Source organism: Pundamilia nyererei, unplaced genomic scaffold (assembly GCF_000239375.1).
Source record: "Pundamilia nyererei isolate P.nyererei 1_Seehausen unplaced genomic scaffold, PunNye1.0 scaffold00395, whole genome shotgun sequence".
NCBI classification, from domain to species: Eukaryota; Metazoa; Chordata; class Actinopteri; order Cichliformes; family Cichlidae; genus Pundamilia; species Pundamilia nyererei.
This window is the reverse complement of record NW_005187796.1, coordinates 151,301-172,622: the sequence shown is the minus strand read 5'-3', so window position 1 is coordinate 172,622 and position 21,322 is coordinate 151,301. Positions and strand designations below refer to the sequence as shown.

The 21,322-nt window shown below is 40.9% G+C and overlaps 2 protein-coding genes across 3 annotated transcripts in view; one reads left to right on the top strand and one right to left on the bottom strand.

Annotated features, from left to right (window-relative positions):
- Positions 1–15,092, top strand: part of homer2 (homer scaffold protein 2) — a 33,747-nt gene extending 18,655 nt beyond the window's left edge. For both annotated transcript variants that reach the window (XM_005753037.2, XM_005753036.2), the window contains exons 3-9: positions 5,228–5,359; positions 5,923–6,015; positions 6,735–6,877; positions 9,103–9,259; positions 9,751–9,861; positions 11,565–11,645; positions 13,177–15,092. In XM_005753037.2, coding sequence (XP_005753094.1) covers positions 5,228–5,359; positions 5,923–6,015; positions 6,735–6,877; positions 9,103–9,259; positions 9,751–9,861; positions 11,565–11,645; positions 13,177–13,365 — 906 coding nt within the window. In that variant the 3' untranslated portion in view covers positions 13,366–15,092. The remainder of the gene's footprint in view (positions 1–5,227; positions 5,360–5,922; positions 6,016–6,734; positions 6,878–9,102; positions 9,260–9,750; positions 9,862–11,564; positions 11,646–13,176) is intronic.
- Positions 15,093–19,130: 4,038 nt separating this feature from the next.
- whamm (WASP homolog associated with actin, golgi membranes and microtubules) overlaps positions 19,131–21,322 on the bottom strand; it is a 14,366-nt gene continuing 12,174 nt past the window's right edge. Inside the window, exons 9-10 of the mRNA XM_013915909.1 lie at positions 20,768–20,941; positions 19,131–19,474 (exon numbers count right to left, since the gene is read on the bottom strand). Coding sequence (XP_013771363.1) covers positions 19,319–19,474; positions 20,768–20,941 — 330 coding nt within the window. The 3' untranslated portion in view covers positions 19,131–19,318. The remainder of the gene's footprint in view (positions 19,475–20,767; positions 20,942–21,322) is intronic.

Below are 21,322 nucleotides of genomic sequence, written 5' to 3'. Positions count from 1 at the left end.
AGAAGGAAAATTGATAAAATAAATTACAAATTTTGTATTGTTCGATACATATGCGTACCGAACCGAAAGCACTGTATCGAACGGTTCAATATCGATACGAATATCGTTGCACCCCTAATATCCTGCTACCTAGCCAGAGCTCATTAATGTGCTGGGAAATGTTGGCATTCAGCTGCTTTGCCCATACCAAGGAAGAAAGGAGTAAAAAAATTTCCAAAACCTGAAGGTTCTGAAATAATTATTTTATTAAGTGCTAAGTATTCTTGGTGCAGTGCTACCAGTGACATGTTGTTTGTGAAAGTGGAAAAATAAGGGTTAATTGTGCTGGAACATAAACAAGATGATCAGGTTTATTCATTCTTTTTAAAGTTGTTTTGGTCTTGCCTAAACAGCATAGTTTGTATCAAACTATCAAAAAGTCAAGTTTTCCTGTTATCATCAATCTGCTCATAAAGAGTACACTAAGTTTTGTTTTGTTTTGTTTTTTAAATTTTCCTTTTTTTTTGAAGTTGTGAGCCATAAATGTTTGTTTCCATCTAAGAACAAGAAAACAAAAAACTAACACCCTCCCCGATAAACCTGGGGATCTAGGGGATATGCACACTCCACCTTTCAGTGTCTGGTACGTCAAGCTAGTCGATTGGATATTGTGCTGTATGCCCAGCTGTCATCAGAGAGAATGCACTGGGCTGTTATCAGTCCCAGCACAATTATCCATAAGGATTATGACACAGTTACACCAACCTTTTATAGTGTGAAGTCCCAGCATCAGCAAATTCTGTATTGTAAACAAAGCTGCAGATCAGTGACTCTTTCAACAGGGGAAACAAACGAGGACAGGAAACATTAAAAAATAAATAAATCTAAGAGCACGCATTTGAACTTTTGCCAGTGAAAAAGCTGCACTTCATCAGACAACTGTCAAGACTTGAAGGATAAATACACAGAAGTGTTGTATTTATTGTGACTCAAGGTACAAATACACCCTCTATTCAGGCAACACCTGGATTTATAGGTCTGCAAAGACCTTGTGAAGGTCTTGGCTTTCTCAGAGATCAAAAGCTACATTCGGGATGTTGAACTAGCAGACTTATTAATTCAACTTTCTGCTAAAATGCGTCATAAACATCAGCAGATGTACAAAACAAATATAATTCACACAAAAACTGTAAAAAAAACCAAAAAACATTCTGCTAAGTTGAGTTAAAAGTGGTGTTAGGTAACCAAACTTGCGTCATCACCTCCGAGGAACAGTGTTTTGTTTTTTTGCAGTTCTTAATATATGGTGAGATGAAATGCATCAGGACATTAAAGCAGTTGGCAGACATACAGAAATACTGAACATTTTTTCATCTGCATCACACCTCTACCTGATGAGCAATTGCAATTTTTCCACTTTGCTTTCTGGTTTAATGACAGGACATGGCAGACTTTGTCTCACCTATCATTGGCTGTGTTTCAGATATACCACAGCATCATAATGACTATCCTCACTGCGCATTTGTCACCATAATTCAGATTTTTATTTTTTTGTATGTCCTTTTAAGAAAAAAAGATTCCTTCCTGTTCGTCCTAATTATCAGTAGATAACTTCAGCTGGTGTGTTTTTTTTTTTGTTTTTTTTTCTTCCTTTCCAACCATGAAAAAGTCATCTGGTATTTAGTGCTTGATAACTGATCTCTCATGTTCTACATCTCCTTTCCTAATCACTGACTCTGCAGATTCTGTGCACTCTGCAGACACCTAATCGGCCGAGGAAGCTTTCCCTTATAACCTCCTGGCTGTCTCTGAGTTTCCAGCTGACCCTCAGGCCATTAGCTTGCCGAGCTTCACTCTGTGCCTCCTGTGCCACTTGATCCACAGCCCGGCTCACCATCCACACAGCTGCCAGCGTCACTCTGCACCCCCTCCCTTTCCTCCGTCACACCCTCCCACTCTCTCATTGGCTTGCTCACTGGGTCGTTTACATATGCGTGCCAAACATACAGTCACAGGTCTCGTGGGGGTAACTTTGTATCCCATGTTACATTACAGATGATACTGTAAATGCAATGTCTGAGCTTTTCTCTGCAGATACTTTTAGTTCAGTAGGTATCAAGTTACAGGTATGTAGTTTAATTAGTCTCAGTGTTTTTCTTTATTAATATATAGTATAAAACAGCAATGAGATGTATTCAAGATGGCAGAAAATAATGGAATAGTTTGACATTGCTTTATTGTTTGGTTTTTAAAAAAAACCAAAGAAAAAACCGGGGAGAAATAAATCCCTCTTGCCTTCAGAAATGCCTCATCATGCAATTGCTGCAGATTCCTAGGCTGCAGGTGATGATAATCTCCTGTTCCAGGACATCCCAAAAGTTCTGTGGGTTTAAGATCTGTTGATATGTCACCACACAATTACACAACCACCAGCAACCTGAACCAAGGCTGGATGGCTTTCATGTTTACACCAAATTCTCACCCTACCATCTGAACGTTGAAGCGGAAGTCAAGACTCATCAGATTAGGTGACATTTATCGATCTATTGTCCAACTTTGCTGAGGCCAAGCAAATTATAGCCTCAGTTTCCTGTTCTTGGCTGACAGTAGTGGTATCCGGTGTAGTCTGTAGCCCATCTGCTTCAAGGGTCGATTTGTTGTACTTTCACAGATGTTTTTTTGCTTACCTTGATTATAACAAGTGGTTATTGATATTGTCTTCACCTCAAAGCAGTCTACATTTTCACCCAGAGAACTGCCGATTACTCGCAATTTAAGAGTCCACATGCCGATTGTACGTTTAATTATGAAATAATTTTATGGTAATGAATTTTTTAAGAAAACTTAGCGGGGAGTAAAATGTTTGAGAAGCACTGACTGCGTTCAGGTCTTTGTACCTGTAGTGTGTAGCTTCAGTGGTATAAACGTCATCATGCTGTGTTTCAAATCTTATAGCAAGAGTTATCTTGCATTACGTTTTTGTTTAATAAAATTAAATTTAGTGAAAAAATTTTTTCTACCTCTTAAAAAAAAACCCAAAACGAACAGAATTTCTCCTAATTATTTTGAGAATTATCTGAAAGCATTCATCACACACGAGATAAAAAAAGAGAGGATTGTTATTACAAAGGAAATTCACATTTTATACGTCGCTGGTTGCAGACATTTACTGCGTGTTTACCTAACTCCTTCCTTTTTTCGCTTTATTCCGCAGCAGCACTCCACTTTTTCCACAATGATCATTAAAGTTTCATCTTATCTTAACACTTCTCTTTGAGCCAGAGTTATGAGCCCTGTTAAATATTCACTTCACTGCTAGAGATGAGACGTAGGAGTGTTGTTCAGGCTTTACCCAGGTTCCACTCCAGGGGAAATTGGGTCACCTTTGTTTTGAAGAAGCCTCTGAAAGAGTGATGATTTTTAAGATCAGATTAGCAGTGCCTTGGTAAATTGCCAGTCTCCTTATAAACCCTTGATGTGGGAATGATGCCTGCATCAAAGATTGCAGTTGTAATCTTTAGCTGTGTTGCCTGATGGTCGTCCTTTTTTTTTTTTTTTTTTTTTTTTTGTTCACCTGTTGTGATCTTTCTCCCTAGGCGCCATTAGCATTGATCTAAATAGAGGACAAACATTAATTGCGTACTAATGATCCTTATTCCGCTCGCTCAGGCTCCTCTGCTTTTTGGCTCGCTGTGTCCAGTAATGATGTGGTATAAATAGTTTTAACACCTCAGCCACTAAAAAGATGGAGAGGGAGACAGTGGGGGCGTAGAATGGGACACGAGTCTGTCAGCAGTTTAAATCCTCAGATCCTGTATTCAGAGCCATGTTGCTATGAAACAAGGGCTGCTCTGCCATTAGACTGTCTTCTATTGTTTCTTAATCGTTGGGATAATTTGCGTGTGCTGGTTTTAAGTTCTGTTATATCTCTGTAGTGAGACTGGGTTTGTGTGCATGCAGCAATAAATCAAAGCTGCTTGTGTTTACATGCACACCTAGCATCACAGAGGATCAGAGTTGTCTATATGAACTGTGATGCGATATACAAATCGGTGAAGTCAGGCTGACATGGTGTTTAGACACGTGTTGCTTTCTTCACTGACACATGCACCCGTTACAATTTTAGACTGCAGCAGATGTTTTCTGGCATCTGAGTTGCGGCATGGCTACAACAGGTGAATGGATACCATGGCAAATATAGAGACTGTACTTCAACTGCTTAGAGGTTAGCGGGTCAGCAGTCAGTGTTTTTCCATTTGTGTGTGCTTTTTACATTTGCATGTAAATTATTTAGTGAACAAAACTTTATTTGTAATTGGGGAATGAAACGAGTGAGTTGAGAGAGGCAGCGGTCTGCGACTATTTTATTTAAATCAGTATCACAAAGTAGTGGAGGTCTTTTGCGTGGAGCTGAATATGCAATAAAGACTTTTGCAAATAGCTCAACCTGATTGCTGGTGTATGATAAATCCTTAACCAAACCTGATGTTAATAAGCTTTAGGATAATTAATCCTGGATAAATGGTAGTGTTGCATCAGGAAGGTCATCCTGTGTGAAATCTTTGCCGAATCAAAGGTGCAAATCCATCTTCTGTTGTGACCCTTTAAACATTAAGGGAACACATGAATGTCCCACACAGGTTATTGGAGTGTATTAAAAATGGTACGTTTGATTCACGCGACAATGTCGAAACTTTAAAACTCTGGGTTGACAAAGTGTTTGCTATTCAGCATCCTAAATTATAAATGTGGAAACCTTGTGTGCCCTCTGGTTTAACAATAATCAAAGATTAGTACTCTTTAAGAAAGTGTTTTTTTTTCTGTGAACACATAACTGCTATATATTTCAGAGACATGCTTATAAATCTGCTTTTTATATGATTGGATCATTTTAAAAGAAATAATAAATATGCCGTGAGTGGGCACTGGCATACAGCCATCAGCATATTACAGGTGTAGTCTGGTGTGAATGGAGCTACAATAGAGGATTGTCCTTTATTAAATTGGTGGGCCTATTTATTATGTGAATGCAGCTGCTGGAACAGCTTCTGTAATATGTCTTGGCTGAATGAGACGCATAATTTTCCAACCTCTGTACTGCTGAAATCCAACATCAGTTATTTTTATGAGGAGTGTCAGAAAGACCTGAGAACTATGCTGGGAGGATTACACATGACTCTAACTGTACTCTGTATTGATAAAGTATGGTCTCTTATAGGCTTAGAAAATCTGTGTTATTTCCCAACAGGTCATCATCAACAGCACAATCACACCCAACATGACGTTCACCAAGACATCACAGAAGTTTGGCCAGTGGGCCGACAGCAGGGCCAACACCGTGTTTGGATTGGGCTTCGCTTCAGAGCAGCAGCTCACAAAAGTGAGAGGTTTTTGTAGCAGATCCTTCATAAAGCTGATGGATGGCTCATTTCCCCTTTCGTTGATTCTCTTTGCTGGTTTAAAGTAAAATCCAGAATCACAGAATCAATTTAAAATGTTGTATAGTTAACCTGCTGAGCCCTTATTCTAACAGTCAGCCTCTCTGACATTATGATCAGGGGCTCTTAACTGTTTTCAAGAGGGGATCATGCTTTGGAGGTTGAAGGGCTTAAACTGAGTCTGTGTTTTGTTTTGTTTTTTTGTTTTTTTAAATGGTTAGCTTTTCTTTATTATTAATGTTATTGTAGTTGTTGATGTATTATTATCATCATTATTATTATTATTATTATTAATAGTAGTAGTAATAGTAGTAGAATCTGTGGTAAAATCAAAGTGTGGAAAAGTGCAGCTTTGTTATCAGTTAAAATTGATAGAGAACTGGAACGATCAGATATATATTTAAGGGTATCGCGGATCCTCACCATCCTTAGATAATGTTTAAAAATGAACCTCGCCTTGCCACTAATAACCACAGCTTCCTGACATGTCTTCTTGTACTTTCAGTTTGCTGAGAAGTTCCAGGAGGTAAAAGAACAGGCTAAGCTAGCAAGGGACAAATCTCAAGAGAAGGTGGAGACATTGAGTAATCACTCCCAGGTAAATAATATCTCTGTGCCGTATGAAAGTCTGATTCATTTCATCTCCTTGGCTTTCCACCCGTTTCATCTACAGTCAGTGTGTTGGCTTCCAGAAAGCTTACAGGGCCACAGAGAAAATGAGAAATGATTTCACAAGCACCAAATGATACACTTTCTGTGTTTAGAAATGGCTTCTGTGGCATAATTATGTATGTAAATATGTTCAAATATTAATGGATCTCGTGTTTAAATATTACAACGGAATCGTGGAGTAGTGTGAGCCGTCATGAATAAGAGGTCAAAGATCGTCCTTACTACCTTGCAGGCACAACAGTAACTTAGAGGATAAGGAAGCTATAAACAGTGACAGTAAATTTGCTCAGATCTACATAAATGATAATGATAGTTAGTGGTTCATGCCACAGTCACCCACAACTAACATGCCTGCTTTCTACTCGCTCTGGCTCCAGGTGCTAAGGATCAGCCCTGAAGCACACAAAGCTTCTGGCCCATATGACATGATAGATACTGGCAAGCATTTACCCTCAATCCTTGGCTGTCATAGCTGACGTCTTCAGGGCGTTTTGCCAAAAGAAGCCTAGGGCCCTTTTTCAGAGAGCAGGATTTCTGAGATAGAGTTCTGTCTTTTAACCCATGAGACCCTTTTAGGTGGCTGCATGTTAACCACAGGCCTCCTTAAAACCTGCTTTGAAACAAAAGTTTCCCTCAATTTCTCAGTCGGAATCTGGTCGTGATACACCCTCAACCAACCAGGCATCCAGCATTAATGGGACAGATGATGAGAAAATCTCTCACGTCGGTCCGGAGGCTGCTCTCCTACAGAGTGAGAATGAACGTCTCAAGAGTGCAGTAGAGCAGAGGTAAGATTTTTATTTCATCAACTTAATGTGAAATCATATGTGATTAAATCCTGTTTCAAATCTACTAAATATCAGTCTCAAGATTCACATCCCGGGCTGCATCAAAGTGCTCATATTTAAATTTGTATTCACCAAATGAAAACACATTTTCCAACAATTTTCTTTTTTCAGTTTTTAAAAAAAGAATAAAAATAGAAAAATCGAATTGGAAACAGCTGGTTCAAACAAGAACTTTCGTACTGTGTGATGATGCAAACCAACTAAAACACATACTTTATAACTGATTTTACTTCTCTGCAACTGTTTCATCACAACCAAATAAATAAAAAGTAATAAAAATTCACACTGCTTGGCCTGCAGCTGCTGCTGCTGATGCAAGTGCTGTATAAACTTTTCTTGTGGCATCAAACAGAAACCACACAGGTGTTTGAAATCTGGCTGTTTGAATGTAAAATAAGCAGATTGGACACACTTCAGTGAGACAGGTACTGCATAATTATGGCATGACACTCGTCCAATCGAACAGCTTGCTCAATATTTATTATATTATACATATAAACTACTATATTACAAGCATGCAAGTGTGTAAACCCAATCCAGATCATATCAGCTCTTGATCACACTCATGCATATTAAACTGTGCTCGTATGTTCTCTCTCTTTATTTTATTGCTGTTACTTAGAGCAGTAATGACTCCAAAAGGGCTCAGAAAGCATATAATCCAAAGAGTGATGCTCCTCCAGTCCACCGTTTGGTTATTTGGGCTTTATAATCCAGATGTAGAGTGTACAAATTGGTAATTGCATGAAATGCCAGATGTGATTCCAGATGGGATTAAAATGACCCTGGGCCCCGGGCCATCAGAGTCAATTAAAACCACAGTGAGGAAATTGGGGGAAAAAATAATAATAAAATAAAATCCCATATCATATTGGATTTATTTGATCCAGATGTGCGGGTGGACTGGAGGGGATTGCAAATTTTTACTGGCAGCAACAGACCCCTAAAAAAAGTAAGAACTACATTAACATTTGCATGAGTGGTGTGGATAACAATTCATTTTTACAGATCTTGTAGTTCTCATTAATTTCCCTAGAAAGAAACTGACAAAGTTGAAAAAGTCACTGCAAGTTGGTACTAATTACACAAAGGCCACTGCAGCCTTTCCTGCTTAACCTGCCTAACCAGCTGAGCTATAGTGGTGCCGTTCTTGGCATATATGTTTGCTTTGTAACAAATGTTTGTACTTGTGCTAAATCGTTAAGATGAAACTATAAAATAATTATAAAAAATTAAAGTAAATGCATGCCCGGGGATTATTATTTTCTGACTTGTTTTGTTTCTTTTTAATGTTTTTTTTTTTTTCCTTACATACTTTTTTTTTTTCTCAAAGCACCAGCTGAGAACAACAACCACACTGCATAAATGTCACTCTACAGTGCTCCCTTTGTATATCTAAAGAATCTGAGGTTATCTTGACCAGTTCACTTATTAAAATTCCTTTGGTAAACTAATAAAGTCCAAATTTTGATTGCAGAGCTCTTTTCAGGAATTATCCTAATAAACAAACCTACAAAATCAAAAAGTCATAATTGAGAATTTAATACAACACTGATATGAAACAGTTGCTGAAGGAAGCGCTTCACTTCTTATAAGGTCATCTAAATATCTCTAGCTTCTGGATGTAAAATTGTCTCTCTGTGTGCATTTTCCCATGCATTCACAGAACTGTTGGATTTTGTTTTTGTTGGAGAGTGTCACAGCAGTGAAACAGCAGAGGACTGCAGAATGCTGCGATGCCAGTCTGTCCACATTTGATGATAGAGCAAAACACTTCAACCCAGCCATGCATAAGGAAGTGGGGACAGTGATGCATACTAAATATACATCACATATCTCCCCATCCTTATCGATAAGATAGAAATACACTCACTGTGATATGAAAGATAACAAATCACATGCTGCTGCCAGTTTGTAGGATTTTGGGTGGAATTTTTTCTACTTCTAGCTTAAATTTTTGTTTCTTTTTTTTATTGTGGTCTAAACATCTCTCAACAGCGTAATGTGCAGCAATACTAATTAAGTAGATGTGTCTGGAAGGAGTTTGTAGAAATATGTTCCGTGTTGGCACTCACAAGCTTTTCAAAACGGAGTGGTTGAAATAAAATTTTACTTCCATTAATAACTCTCCTGCTGGATCTCTTTCTGTCGCTCCTGTCTGACAGCAACACCAACGCCAAGAAGTGGGAAACAGAGCTTCAGACTTTAAGAGAAAATAATGCCAGGCTGGTGGATGCACTGCAGGAGTCTTCAGCTAATGTAGAGAGCTGGAAGAAACAGCTTAGTGCCTGCAAGGAGGAGAGTGACACGCTCAGGAACAAGGTAATACACTCATGCACTCCTACGGGGAAGTTGAACAATGTAGACTAGCCCATTGATTGAGGAAAAAGTGACAGGTTTGATAAACCGTTTCCGCTGCTTTAAAAGAAGAAAACTCTATCACAAACTGCACACACAGAGTTCTCTGCCACGGGTTTGGTCAAAATCTGTACAGAGCAAAACACTGTAGGTACTGTACATTTCATTAGCTTCTGTGTTGCCTGCAGTCTCAGTCTGCTAAAAATAGAATCATTTTAGTTTCATAATCAACGTGGGCTGTTTCTGCAGCTGGGCTGGTGTGGTACCAGTGTTATTCTCTAACCCTTCCTTTTTTTAATTGTTGGTATCAGTTTTGAAATTGCCATTATACTCTACAACAAATCCAGGCTTCCGCTTAACAAGGAGGAATATGTTAAAAAAAATCTGATTAGCTTAAGAAAAATGCCTAATTTTTCTTTTAACTCCCCCCCCCCTCCCCCCCCTCTGTATTTTAGATTGCTGAACTAGAAGCCCAGTGCAATGAAGCCAATCAAGAGAGACAGAAAAACGCCCAGCTGACTGTGAGGGTAAAGGAGCTGGAGGCTGAGCTACAGGAAAAGGAGCAGGTGAGACGTGCATCACAATGGTCGGTCTGCAGAGCTGCAATGGAGAGTTGGTTTTACAAACTAGTTCTAGTGCCTTTTTATTTCCCCGAGGAAGTGATTAGGCCTCAATAGGAAATGTTAGATTCTGCTTTGGGTTTTGTGTGGATTTATTTTTTTTAATTTTTTTTAATTTTTTCCAATTTTAATCCCAGACAGCCCCGTTGTCTCAATTTGATTGATCAAACTGTTTTGGGGTTTTTTGTACTGTTAAAAAAATTAAAAATTAATCCACTCTAGTCAAACCTGAAAGAAACCACCTTGTGTCTCCTACATTAATCATCCATAATCCAAACTAGCCGACTGTCAGCTCAGCACGGCCTAATGGCGCTGTTCTTTCTAATGAGGATGAACTCTGTGCGACCACGCGGCATTTTAACCTTTGCTTATTGCTGGTTAGATGCCGTTTTCTGACCGCAGACAAATTAGAACTGACTTCTGCCAATCTAAGAGTCTTGCTGCCCTTTTCAGCAGCGACTGCGTCTCCCTGTCGATGCTAAGAAAGGGAGACGCAATCAGTAACGTGTGAAAACCATAAGTAGGATATGTATGCATTTTTATATACTTCTGGTTTGGGGTCATCTGTGCATCTGTCTCATATAGTGCAATGCCCTCTCTTTCAATTCAGTGGCAATAACAGCTTTACTGTGTCCCATTCAGATCGCCTGAGGTAAAGAGTGTCTGGGATATTCTAGTTTACCACATGGCGGCCAGAGTATTAATAGAACGTATAAATCATTCCTTCGAAGGCGGTATATATTTTACACAACAAGAGGAAGGGAAGTAGTTCAAAGAGCTGGAGCTGAATTTGAAAGATGATGAGCAAAGAATGGCATCCTTTGGGAGCTCGGCTTTGCCTTTCTTGTGTATCCTCCATAACGCTGTGAACACCGACCATGGGGTCTGCAGAGAAAGTCTCCTTGTGTGCACACCATTGCTGCCGCAGGCGGCCCACAGAGGCTCACCTGCACAGTGACTCACCCCCTCCCTGTCTAGAAATCCACATCCTCATCGCCTCAAACTTAAAAGTGTGCCTATGAATTATTAAGAGTTGACTGCTGTGACCCCTGTGCTGGCCAGCGGTGAACTAACAGAACAAAGCCGCTGCAGGTAACTACAAAGACTCAAGCAATTATTACTTGGCGAAAATGTGCTCGAAGCGGTAACAGATGCCATGAAGCCGCATAGTGTTTTGCTTAAAGCAGGGAGGAGGTTTTCAGAGCAGTAACTGAGATGTTTACCTGAGAAGGAGACAGAGGCATGATCACAAGGCTATCTCTTGATCTTGATGTCCTTTTTGCCTTCTTTGTACCACTTTGACCTTTTTTCATTTTTCCTGGTTGGCTTATTTACAAAGGATGGTGCACCTTAATTAACACTGACATAAAATCATGACTGTAATTATGTTCCAGGGTTTGTGCTGGGCATCACACTTTTTTTTTCTTCTTTTCTTGGCAAGCAGTTAATTACTGGCTTAAATGTCCCGTTTTATCTGGGTGCTGTTCTTGTCAGTCTATCTACATACTTTTATACAAAAAAGCAATTAAGAATGATTTATTTAAAATTTCAAAGGTCCTTCAGCTAAATAACTTAGATTGTTCCTAAGACCCTGACTGACATCGGAATTGCTGGATTTTACATTTTTTTATTATTAACATTATTCCCAGGAGCTGGAGAACTTGAGGAAGCAGGCAGAAATAATCCCTCAGCTCATGTCGGAGTGTGAGAGCATCACTTCGAAACTGCAGGTACGTTCAAAAGCACCCGGCACAAGCCCTAGTTTTTACCCCCCCTCAGGTGTGATTTACTGCAGAGTACAGAGACCAGGCTGAGAGTTGTCTAGACCTAACACACACGTGAGGACACAATGGCTATCACAGCGAGCTAACACTCGGGCTCTGAGGCGTAAGCAGCGCTTTCAGATGAAGGTAGACAATAAGAGTTGCTATTCATCATTCTGCCTGAGGGCTGGTGACACAACATTCCTATCACGTGTCTCACTAACGCACATTGTCGTCGTTACTGTATCTAATAATAAAGGTCCGTCCCCAGTACAACGCAGAGAGGATTATTGCCTCTTTGAAAAGGGTTCTTTTTTTTTTTTTTTTTCTCCCTCTTCAGTGGAACAGAGATATGTCTCTGTCACAGCTTATTAGTTTCCTGCTGGTGCAGATTTGATCTGTTTTTGCTATAAAAACAGCTGAAGTAGTTTGAGAGCTCTGCTCAAAGCTTTAATGATCAGCTCTTATAACATTTCTGTAGGTGTGTGGGTTGTGCCTGTGAGAAGCCTCACGTCTTCTTTGTAACAAAGGGCACCTGTTCTTCAAAGCTGACTCCTCGCTGAATAATATCAGACTTTCTGTAGAACTAGAAGAGCCAGGCTCTTTGGATCACCGTGTGTCCTGTTAGTGCCAAGTCTGACATGAGCTGCATTGATACTGACGCTCATGTCGCCCTGTGCTGACTGACTCAGATCGGGATTTTTATCGTCCAAGCTGTCAGTACATGTGCTGCCATTTCAATCTGGGCATGGAGTGATGAATAAAACCAACAGTGGCATGCCTGAAGTTCTTGTGCTTTACAACGCTCGACGGCATGGTTTGTCTCTGCAGCAGCCAGCTGGGTGAAAGACAGCAAAAATGGCTCAAGCCGGAGTTTATCTAACCAGTTATCCAAACTGAGAAGAGGCATAGACGATGGGGTTTCTCCAATACCTTTTGTCCAACTATGGAGCCTAAAGCTGAATCTGACTCAATTTAGACAGAAATGCTGTAAAAAATTATCTTTGCTGGTGCAGAGTTGATGCTTTTTAAAAAAAAAAAAGTCTACCTATTCTACCCCTGTGTTTGTGGTTACGGCTGCCCTCTATTTAAAGATGACAGCCCTCATGGAGATCAGGTTTCAGGAGTCAGCTGGAACATAGTCATGCAGGCGCAACACCCTTTTAGCACTCCTATTTTAAATCCCTCCCTTCATTGCTATCTTCAGCATTATTAACATGTCACTCGTGTTGCCTGTTAGTCTGAAAGATTCACTTTCATGTCCCATTCACATATGCAAACACGTTTCTTTCACATAAATGTTTTCCCATCGCTTTGTCCCAACCTACAGCAAGTGGATCTCTCTCTTTGTGTAGCTGCACATGCAACATGGGAAGGCTTTTGTTTGTTACTGCAAGTGAAAAAGCTCTTGCTCATTTCAGCTCAAACACACACAACAAACCAGCTGTGCTGATACATCAAATGTTAACGTTAATGTTTTCCCGACATCTTTCCACAGGCTGCAGAGACAAGAAACAAGGAGCTGGAGGGGAGAATAGAGGGTCTTCAGCTGGACATAGACGACAGCCGACAAAAGCAAGGAAACATGAAGATCGAGCTGAAGAAGTTGATGGATGTTCTAGATGGAAAGCTAGATGAGCTGCAAGAGTTCAGGCAGGGGCTGTCTAAGCTGGGTGCTGATAACTGAGGAAAAGTAGCACTGAGCTAAAAGGGTCGGAGGTCAGGTACGAAGGATTCACTACAGGGCAGAAACTGTGTGGCACCTATTCCCCCAAGGTGACGTCCACACAGACACAATTCAGCTTTGGCTTCTAATAAACACTACCTTGTGAGAAAGATGTTTTTGAGAGAGGGAGAGAGAGACTGGCAGACTAAAAGGAGGGAGGAAGGCCAGTGCACTCCACCAAATGGCTCAATTTCGTGTGCTGGCATTGCAAAACTAAATCAAGAGTCACACTTTGAGCTTACTTAACCGTTTCTGTGGGGGAAAAACAGGTTTAAAAAGCCGGTGGTGGGTTCTTAGATTCTGTCCATCTGTCTTTCTTCTGTTTTGTTTTTTTTCCTGAAGGCAGCACTTCTGCACAAGGAAGTCTGAGCTTAGAGTAGAGGAGGGGACTTAAAGGGCTAAAATGAACAACAGAGACAATGCTGCTCAGCATCACTCAAGTAATAATTGGTGTTAATCTTTGTGTCCCGCTCGAGAATTAAAGATGAAATCTTTGTACAGGCTGTCCTCGCTGTTGCCTCTCTTCTATCTCAGGTGTGTTGGAAGACAGTTTGTACTTATTAGATTATATGCACATATGTGACAAATGGCCGTGACACAAAGTGCCTCCAGGTGAGCTTAAACCTACCTGGTGAGGAGAACTGGCCAATCGATGACCATCACCATAATAACAACTTTTCTTTTTCTTTTTTTTTGTTGAGGAAACCTGAAGATACATTAAAATTCTTGCTAATAAACTGAGATGAAAAAGGAGACAAGCATGCACACCCCGAGGATGTTAATGAGATGAGAAACGTAAATGATGAAAGCCATGTTTAAAAATAAATAAATAAATAAAAATTAAGAGCCCTCAGCTGACTTTATCAACTCTCTTTTATGTAAACACTTTTTTGATTAGATTAAAGAAGGAAAAAACTTTTCCCGGGAGCTTTCCTTCCAGAACATCCAGAATAATATTGGGAACCCCGTATAGCCATGAGTGTAGTGTTTAAAGGACTTTGTGTGTGCGCGCAGTAGTATTGCTCATTTGCAGAACAAAGATGTCTCCAAGGCTCTCGATGTGCTTCCTACACACTCGGTTTTTGTTATGGTGGTGGTTATTTTTGGGTGAGGGGACTTGGTGCTGCTCGATGGGTGGATGATGTGAAAGTGTACTTCACTTTAGATGGCATGGGGCTTTTCACTAAAAACTTGTCAAAATTTTGTTTTGTTTTTTGCAAGGGGAGAGGGATGTTTTATGCATTTATTTATTTTTGGTGCCTCTCTACAACGACCATTTTTAGAACGTAAGAAGTAAATCAACCTTAACCTAATGTCTCCACGGGTGTACGATAACATATTAAAGAAGTCAGGAGGTTTTCAGGATGGTGCCACAGCTGCTTCTAGGAAGTCCATCTTGAAACTTGCTCCATTTGAAATCAAAGGCACATGTTGAAGTGACATATTTACTCTATAATACTAAGTCTTTATTTTTCATCAGTTTCAATCTTGTCTTAAAGTTGAGATATCGAATGAAGGGATTTTTTTTTTTCTTTTTCTGTTTTGCCCTCCTGTTTGTAACTCACCTGAATCTGGATAACACGATGTATGATCCTTCCTTTTGAACCGATGCCTCTTGTGCACTTTTGTGATTCCTGTTCAATATTGTACAATAGAACTGACAATTGGTAAAATTTAGTTTAATTACACTGCTGAGTTAGTGTCTTTTCTGTAGGGGGATACATTTTGGAAAGGGCTCCACAGAGAGAAGATGGGAGGTTTCCCTAATACCTACTTAGCTGCATATTAGTGCTGTGGGTTCTGTGTAAGAAACTTAAAAAAAAAAAAAAAAGCTTACAAACACGCTGCCTGACATTTTATAAGTCTTGAGGCATTTTTCCTGGACGAGAAGCACAGAGGAGGTGGAATGAACCTACAGTGCCAGAGCTGAGTCCCGTCGAGCACAGAAGCTCCGCCACCGCACGATTTACATACCACTAAATATAGCTGTAATCCACGCATAAGCAAAGCAGATGAGGTGGGATTCAATCAGTCAATGATGTATCAATTTCTGAGATTAGAACAAATAAAGCACATAAAGATAAAAGCTGGTTTGAGGACTGATGGAAAACACCTTAAACGTCCTCCGAGCTCAGAGAAAATAACTGCAGTAGTGGATCAGAGGACAGGTTGCCTTGGTAACTTAATCCTACTGACTTTTATTTTTCTTGTGTAAATAACTGTGTGAATGATGGACTGAGGGATGTACTAGTTTTACTTGGTTGATTTAAAAAAAACAAAAAACAAGAAAAAAAACAATCAGACCCTTGGAAACTGGACTCCCATTTAGAGTCTAATTTGTTTTCACCTTCAGAGATCAGCTGGTTTACAAGGAGGAAATTAATCAATATGCAGTTTAAGCACCAATTTAGTGTTAAAATGATGGGATAATTGACCAATTAATTCAGTCAATTGGAAATTAACTGCTGTAGGAATGCAGCTATGATTTTCACTGCAAATTACTCGGACTTTTTTGATGAATCACTTTGTTTATTATATGAAATGTAAAAGGGAAAAAAAAGTCAAATCTGAGACGTTTTGAAAAGACGTCTTTTGTGCAGCCAACAGTGCAGAATCCAAAGACATTTGAGTGATTCAAAAAAGAGAAAACTGCTACAACTGAATAACAACCAACAATGACATTATTTAAATGAGAGACTCCGATATGGAGACTCCTCATTTTTAGAATTGTTTTTGGTTCAGAGTTTAGTAAAGTTCAGACAGCTGTGGAAACACCGTAACAGACACGTTACCAGGTTGGACCTTCAAAACTGACTTCATTCTTCATGGAACCGATTCAACAAGGTACTGGAAACATTCCTCAGATATTTTGCTGCATATTGAGTTGACACCGTCACACAGATTTGCCGGCTGCACATCCATGATGTTCCACAACATCCCAACGGTGCTCTGCTGGAGCAAAATCTGGTGACTGTGGAGGCCATTCGGGCACAGTAAACTCATTTTGTTCAAAAAAACAGTTTGAGATGATTTGCGCTTATTGATATGGCACATTATCTTGCTAGAAGTAGCCATCAGAAGATGGGTACACAATATTCATCTGGTACTGAGGGATTTACACCACTACCTTGACCCACTGATAGGAGGCAAGGTGAATCTCTTTTTCCACGTTTGTTAAATTCGGACTCCATGAGAATTTTGCTGCAGAAATCGAGACTCATCGGAACAAGCAACATTTTTCTAATTTCCTGTCGTCAAGTTTTAGTGACCCTGTGTGAACTGTAGCCTCCGTTTCTGTTCTCAGCTGGTAGTTGTTGCGCCTGGTGTGGTCTTCAGCTGCTGAGGCATTTTTGCCAAGAGAACTGTCGCTCATGATTTCAGCACTTTGTCTTTTTTTCACACCATCCTCTGTAAACCCGAGAGATGGCCGTACAAGAGTGCTACTTTCAAAGTCACTTTCTTCTTCATTCTGAGGCTCAGGGTGAACTTCACCAGGTCGACCTGGTCATGTCTGGATGTCTAAAGGCTTTGAGCTGCTACCATGCGACTGGCCAATTAGATACAGTATTTGTAATAATGAGCAGTTGAACAGGTGTACCCAACAAAGTGGTCAGCAAATGTATATTAAGTTAAACAAAAAAATGGTGTGGTGAACATTTTTTACTATTTTACTAATTTTATGAACAATTTATTTTTTAATTAATGTCACATGAATACACATGAATGTCCTTGAGGTCAGCAGATAGGTTCCCAGACTGTTTGCAGCCTTACTGAACACCTGAACACTGTCAGCCAGAGTAACAAACTACACAATGGACCGCCATGAAAGCAGGAAATCTGGGTAGATAGTCATGCCCACCTTAGGATGAACCCTTCTCACCTAAGTCACCCTTAAGTCTTTTTGTTTGGCGCCACCAGCAGGTCGCCATTTTGACCATATATCTGACACGCATACTGATAATGATCTGCTAAATGTCAGCACTGCTTTAAAGTTTCAACTCTGGATCTCATTACACACAATTAGGGCTTAAATACCAATTTGAAAAAAAAAATTGTACTTCTGCTCCTCAACTTTCAGCCTCGCTCCCAATCGATTCTGGTAGAGCAAAAACGGCCTCTCGTTCTCTCTGCTGTCATCGCTGTCTGACTCTCAGCTCTCATTGTGTGACTGGTGACGAGTGGGCGAGTTGGTGAAACATCAAGAGACTATGCTGCTCTGTACATGTGAGCGAGAGAGCGAGCAAGAGAGCGATATGGCACTGCAGGCCACTACCGCTGACACTTCTTGTTGCCATAGTAACAGGCTGCTGAAATTTCTGTTTATACTGGATGGAGGTGTTCGTCTAAATACCCCCGTGTGCGCCTTCCCTCCCACCCCGAGGTGCGTGACCCGTCTCCACCTGAATCGCGTGGATGTTGCAAACAGATTGCACACAGACTGACAGCAGCCCCGCAAAAACGGTGGCTTCTCTTAAGTACGCAGAGCTGAATAAACTCAATCGCAGCTGGCTGGGGATGTCTGAGCTGTCACTGCAGGAGACCGATGTGTGAGAGCGAGCGCTGCCAGGATGGACATTACTTTGTGACTCATCACTGTGGGCTTCATCCACCAAAGCCCACTCGCCAGGGGTTCACCGGTGCAGGTCTGATGTGACTTTGTTTAAAGAATGAGGGCCTGGGCACAGGTAAGACTTTGGAGATCGGGGACCAGCGTGAGCAAAGCAAGTGGCAAAGAGCTCAGATGAATGTATTTGAATGAAAGTGGAGGGAAAAAGGAACGCCAACGTTTGATGACGACCTGATGCCTCTTAGTTTATTATTAAAACACAGCAATGCAGGTGTCGGCCTCGAACATCATTAACTCATAAAACTAAAATTGAATTCATCCTGTAAAGCATTTAATGCTGCTATCACACAGTTTAACTGTTTGACAGGTTCAGGTAAGGAACACTTGTAAAGATTGAGGAGGGAAAACTCCCCAAAACAAAGCAATGTGCTGTCACAGGTTGAAAGGTCAATTTGCCTTAAACAACAGGAACCTTTCCCCCGTTTTCCTTTTCTTTAGATCACACAGCGATTTGCGATGTTTTTTTTTTTTAATCCATTACTTAAATTAAAGCCTAATATTCTCAATTTGTCTTTGTGTATTTCACTTCGAAAGTGCCCTTTGATTAATCCTAAAGCGTTCCCAAAATTCTGACATGAGAAGGGGAAAATTGCGGGCAGCGTGAAACGGCCTGCAACGCAAACAGCGACAAAGACTTCAGACACGCAGGCTTTGAATGATTAACAGCGCTGCCTTCACGTGGCTGTAGCCTTACTGGGGTTAGGTTAAATAAACAATTGTTCAAATTTAATTACATTCAAAATGATGAGATCAGACCGAGCGGTGCGAGCGAAACGACAATTTGCGTAGTGTTGTCTTCACCGCCCGCAGCACAAGCTCCCACCCCACTCCCCCCCTGCTGTGTGACACTGTCACAAAAGGCCTTCGGGCACAGATTTGGGAGAAATTCAATAATTAGAGGAGCGTTAAAAACAAAGCGGCTCATTCGCTCTCACTGGGATTTCTGAAAATTGGAAAGTGTTTTAGAGGAGAGTAAGTCCTGATTCTGCCGCTCGCTAGTTAGTTGCAGTGTTGGATGTATTACAGCGTTTCAGGGCTACAAAACAAAAGCACACACACATACACACACACACACAAAAGGGATTAAATGTGCAACAACTTCAACAAACTGCAACGTTTAAGTCTGAGGAGGCGTAATCCTGTTCTTGTCAAACAAGCAGCTTTTTTTTTTCTTCTTGTTTTCCGATGGAAAATTGGCAACAATGAGCTGAAGCTCATAACTGTGAGGAAGACTGAGAGGAGCTAACATAAGACGGCAGCTTCATCGGCGTGAGTGCGCACGCATTCTCAGCTATCCCAGTCTGCACTGCGTCCCTCTTCGTCCCCTCTGTCGTCCTCATCCGAATCAGCCGCCACCTTCTTCATCCTCATCATGGCGGCCTTGATGCTGCGCTCCAGCTCGTTGTCTCCGCCGCTCGGGACTTCTGCTCGTGCAGGAACCACCTACGCAACGGCAAAGAAATACAGTTCACATTTTAAGTTAGCGCCTGCTGTGAAATCTGTAATCAGTACCAAAAAAGTAGCTAATAACATTATAGTAGAGAGCTACATAGCAATGACCCCGTTGGGATAACACCCGACCCTGGAACTAGAACAGCTAAATGTATTCTAGTCTGTTATAGCATAGGTTTTTACGTATGCATAACTGTGGCTCCACGGTGCAGCAGTTTAGCACATTTGTCTAATATGTGAAAGATCCCTGGGTCGAGACCAGAAGGAGACACAGATCCAGCCTCAGGGGGTCACAAGCGAGTGTACTCCCTGTGCTGGACCCAAGCCTGGATAAATGGAAGGATTGCATCAGGAAGGGCGTGTGGTGTAAAATCTGTGCCAAATCAAATATGTGGCTCCATCCGCTGTGGTGGCTCCTCGGGAAATAAGGGAAGAGCCTAAAGTATGTTGCATGTATACTTGTGAAAGTTGATTCTGTTGATCTGCATTGTAGGGTTTGCAGTGGGTGAAGCGCTGAAGAGGTCACTTGGGTAACATCATCCACATCCACAAAATCAGCTTTCTGGGCTTATAAAGGAGACGTCTGCATTCTCATAAAATAAAAAAGGAATTTACACACACAACCTGTGAACAGCTTCATTGACCATTCGTTTAAAATTAGAAGCAAAATACCCAATTTTAAATTTACTAGCACTGTTCAATAATTCACTCCTTTGCTGCGCTAAAAAAGAATCCACACGGGGGAGCTGTTTGTTGTGCACAAGAGTGCACTCAAAGTTCCCATACAGCATGTCTCCTATCAAAAATTAGGACGTGAACGGCTTTTTGTGACAGCTCCTATAGCTTAACTACCTCACGAATGTGTTCTTCACCATTAATAGTCGGTCAGTAAAAAGAAATATTGTACACTGAGAACAAACGAGGTTTAATTTATGTGATCCACGTCCACAGCAAACGGCTCATAGCAAAAATACCGGTGGTCCTTAGTGAAAATGAAACTCGTGTCACATTTACCTAAACACCGATGATTGCATATTACACAAACACAAATAAATTGTGCATTTGTTAGGTAGCATTTTCACATGCAGATTAATTCTTTAGTAAAGACTGATATTTGATATTTGGAAGTTTTTTTTGGGGGGGGGGGTTGACACAAACTGAGCCACACTGGCTTTTTTTCCCCACAGGTGAATAACCAACTGTCATCACATTTTTACCAAGTGACACATGCGGTGATGCAATCGTTCTGCAGTAGGCTAGCCGATCAACGTATCAACATCTCACCTTCTTCAGGGTGACTCCCTGTCGGATGGCAGACATCAGACTGCTCCTTGCGTCCCCAGTGGGGCTCGGCGTGCTGGCCGCGGGGACCTTTCGAAGCTTAATCTGTCCACGCTGTAGCGAAGCCAACACTTCGTCCATGGTTCCTACAAAAATACCAAAGTTAAAGGAGAAACACTGTTAAAGTGTAGGGGAAGAAGCTACACTGCTGATGAGCTGGTTCTTAGCTCGCTGTAAGAAACATTATTGAAACAGTTTTGTTGAGTGTGCTCCGTTTCACATGATCTTATGAAAAAGAAGCTCTGCTGGACGTTAGAGTCTCCTTGGAGCAGACAGCGTATATAAGCAGGACCACTACTGCAGGTAAAATGCCTCCTCTGGCCCTGTGAGAGAAGTTAGGAATTTAGGACAGAACACTATGTGCAGACACACACACACACACACACCCTTCCCAGCAGCCAAACAAAAATCACGTATCCTGCTCCATTCTTTTATTCTTCGTTGGTTTTGTTGGACATGAAGATCTGAATGATACTGCACGTATTTCACCCTCACCTA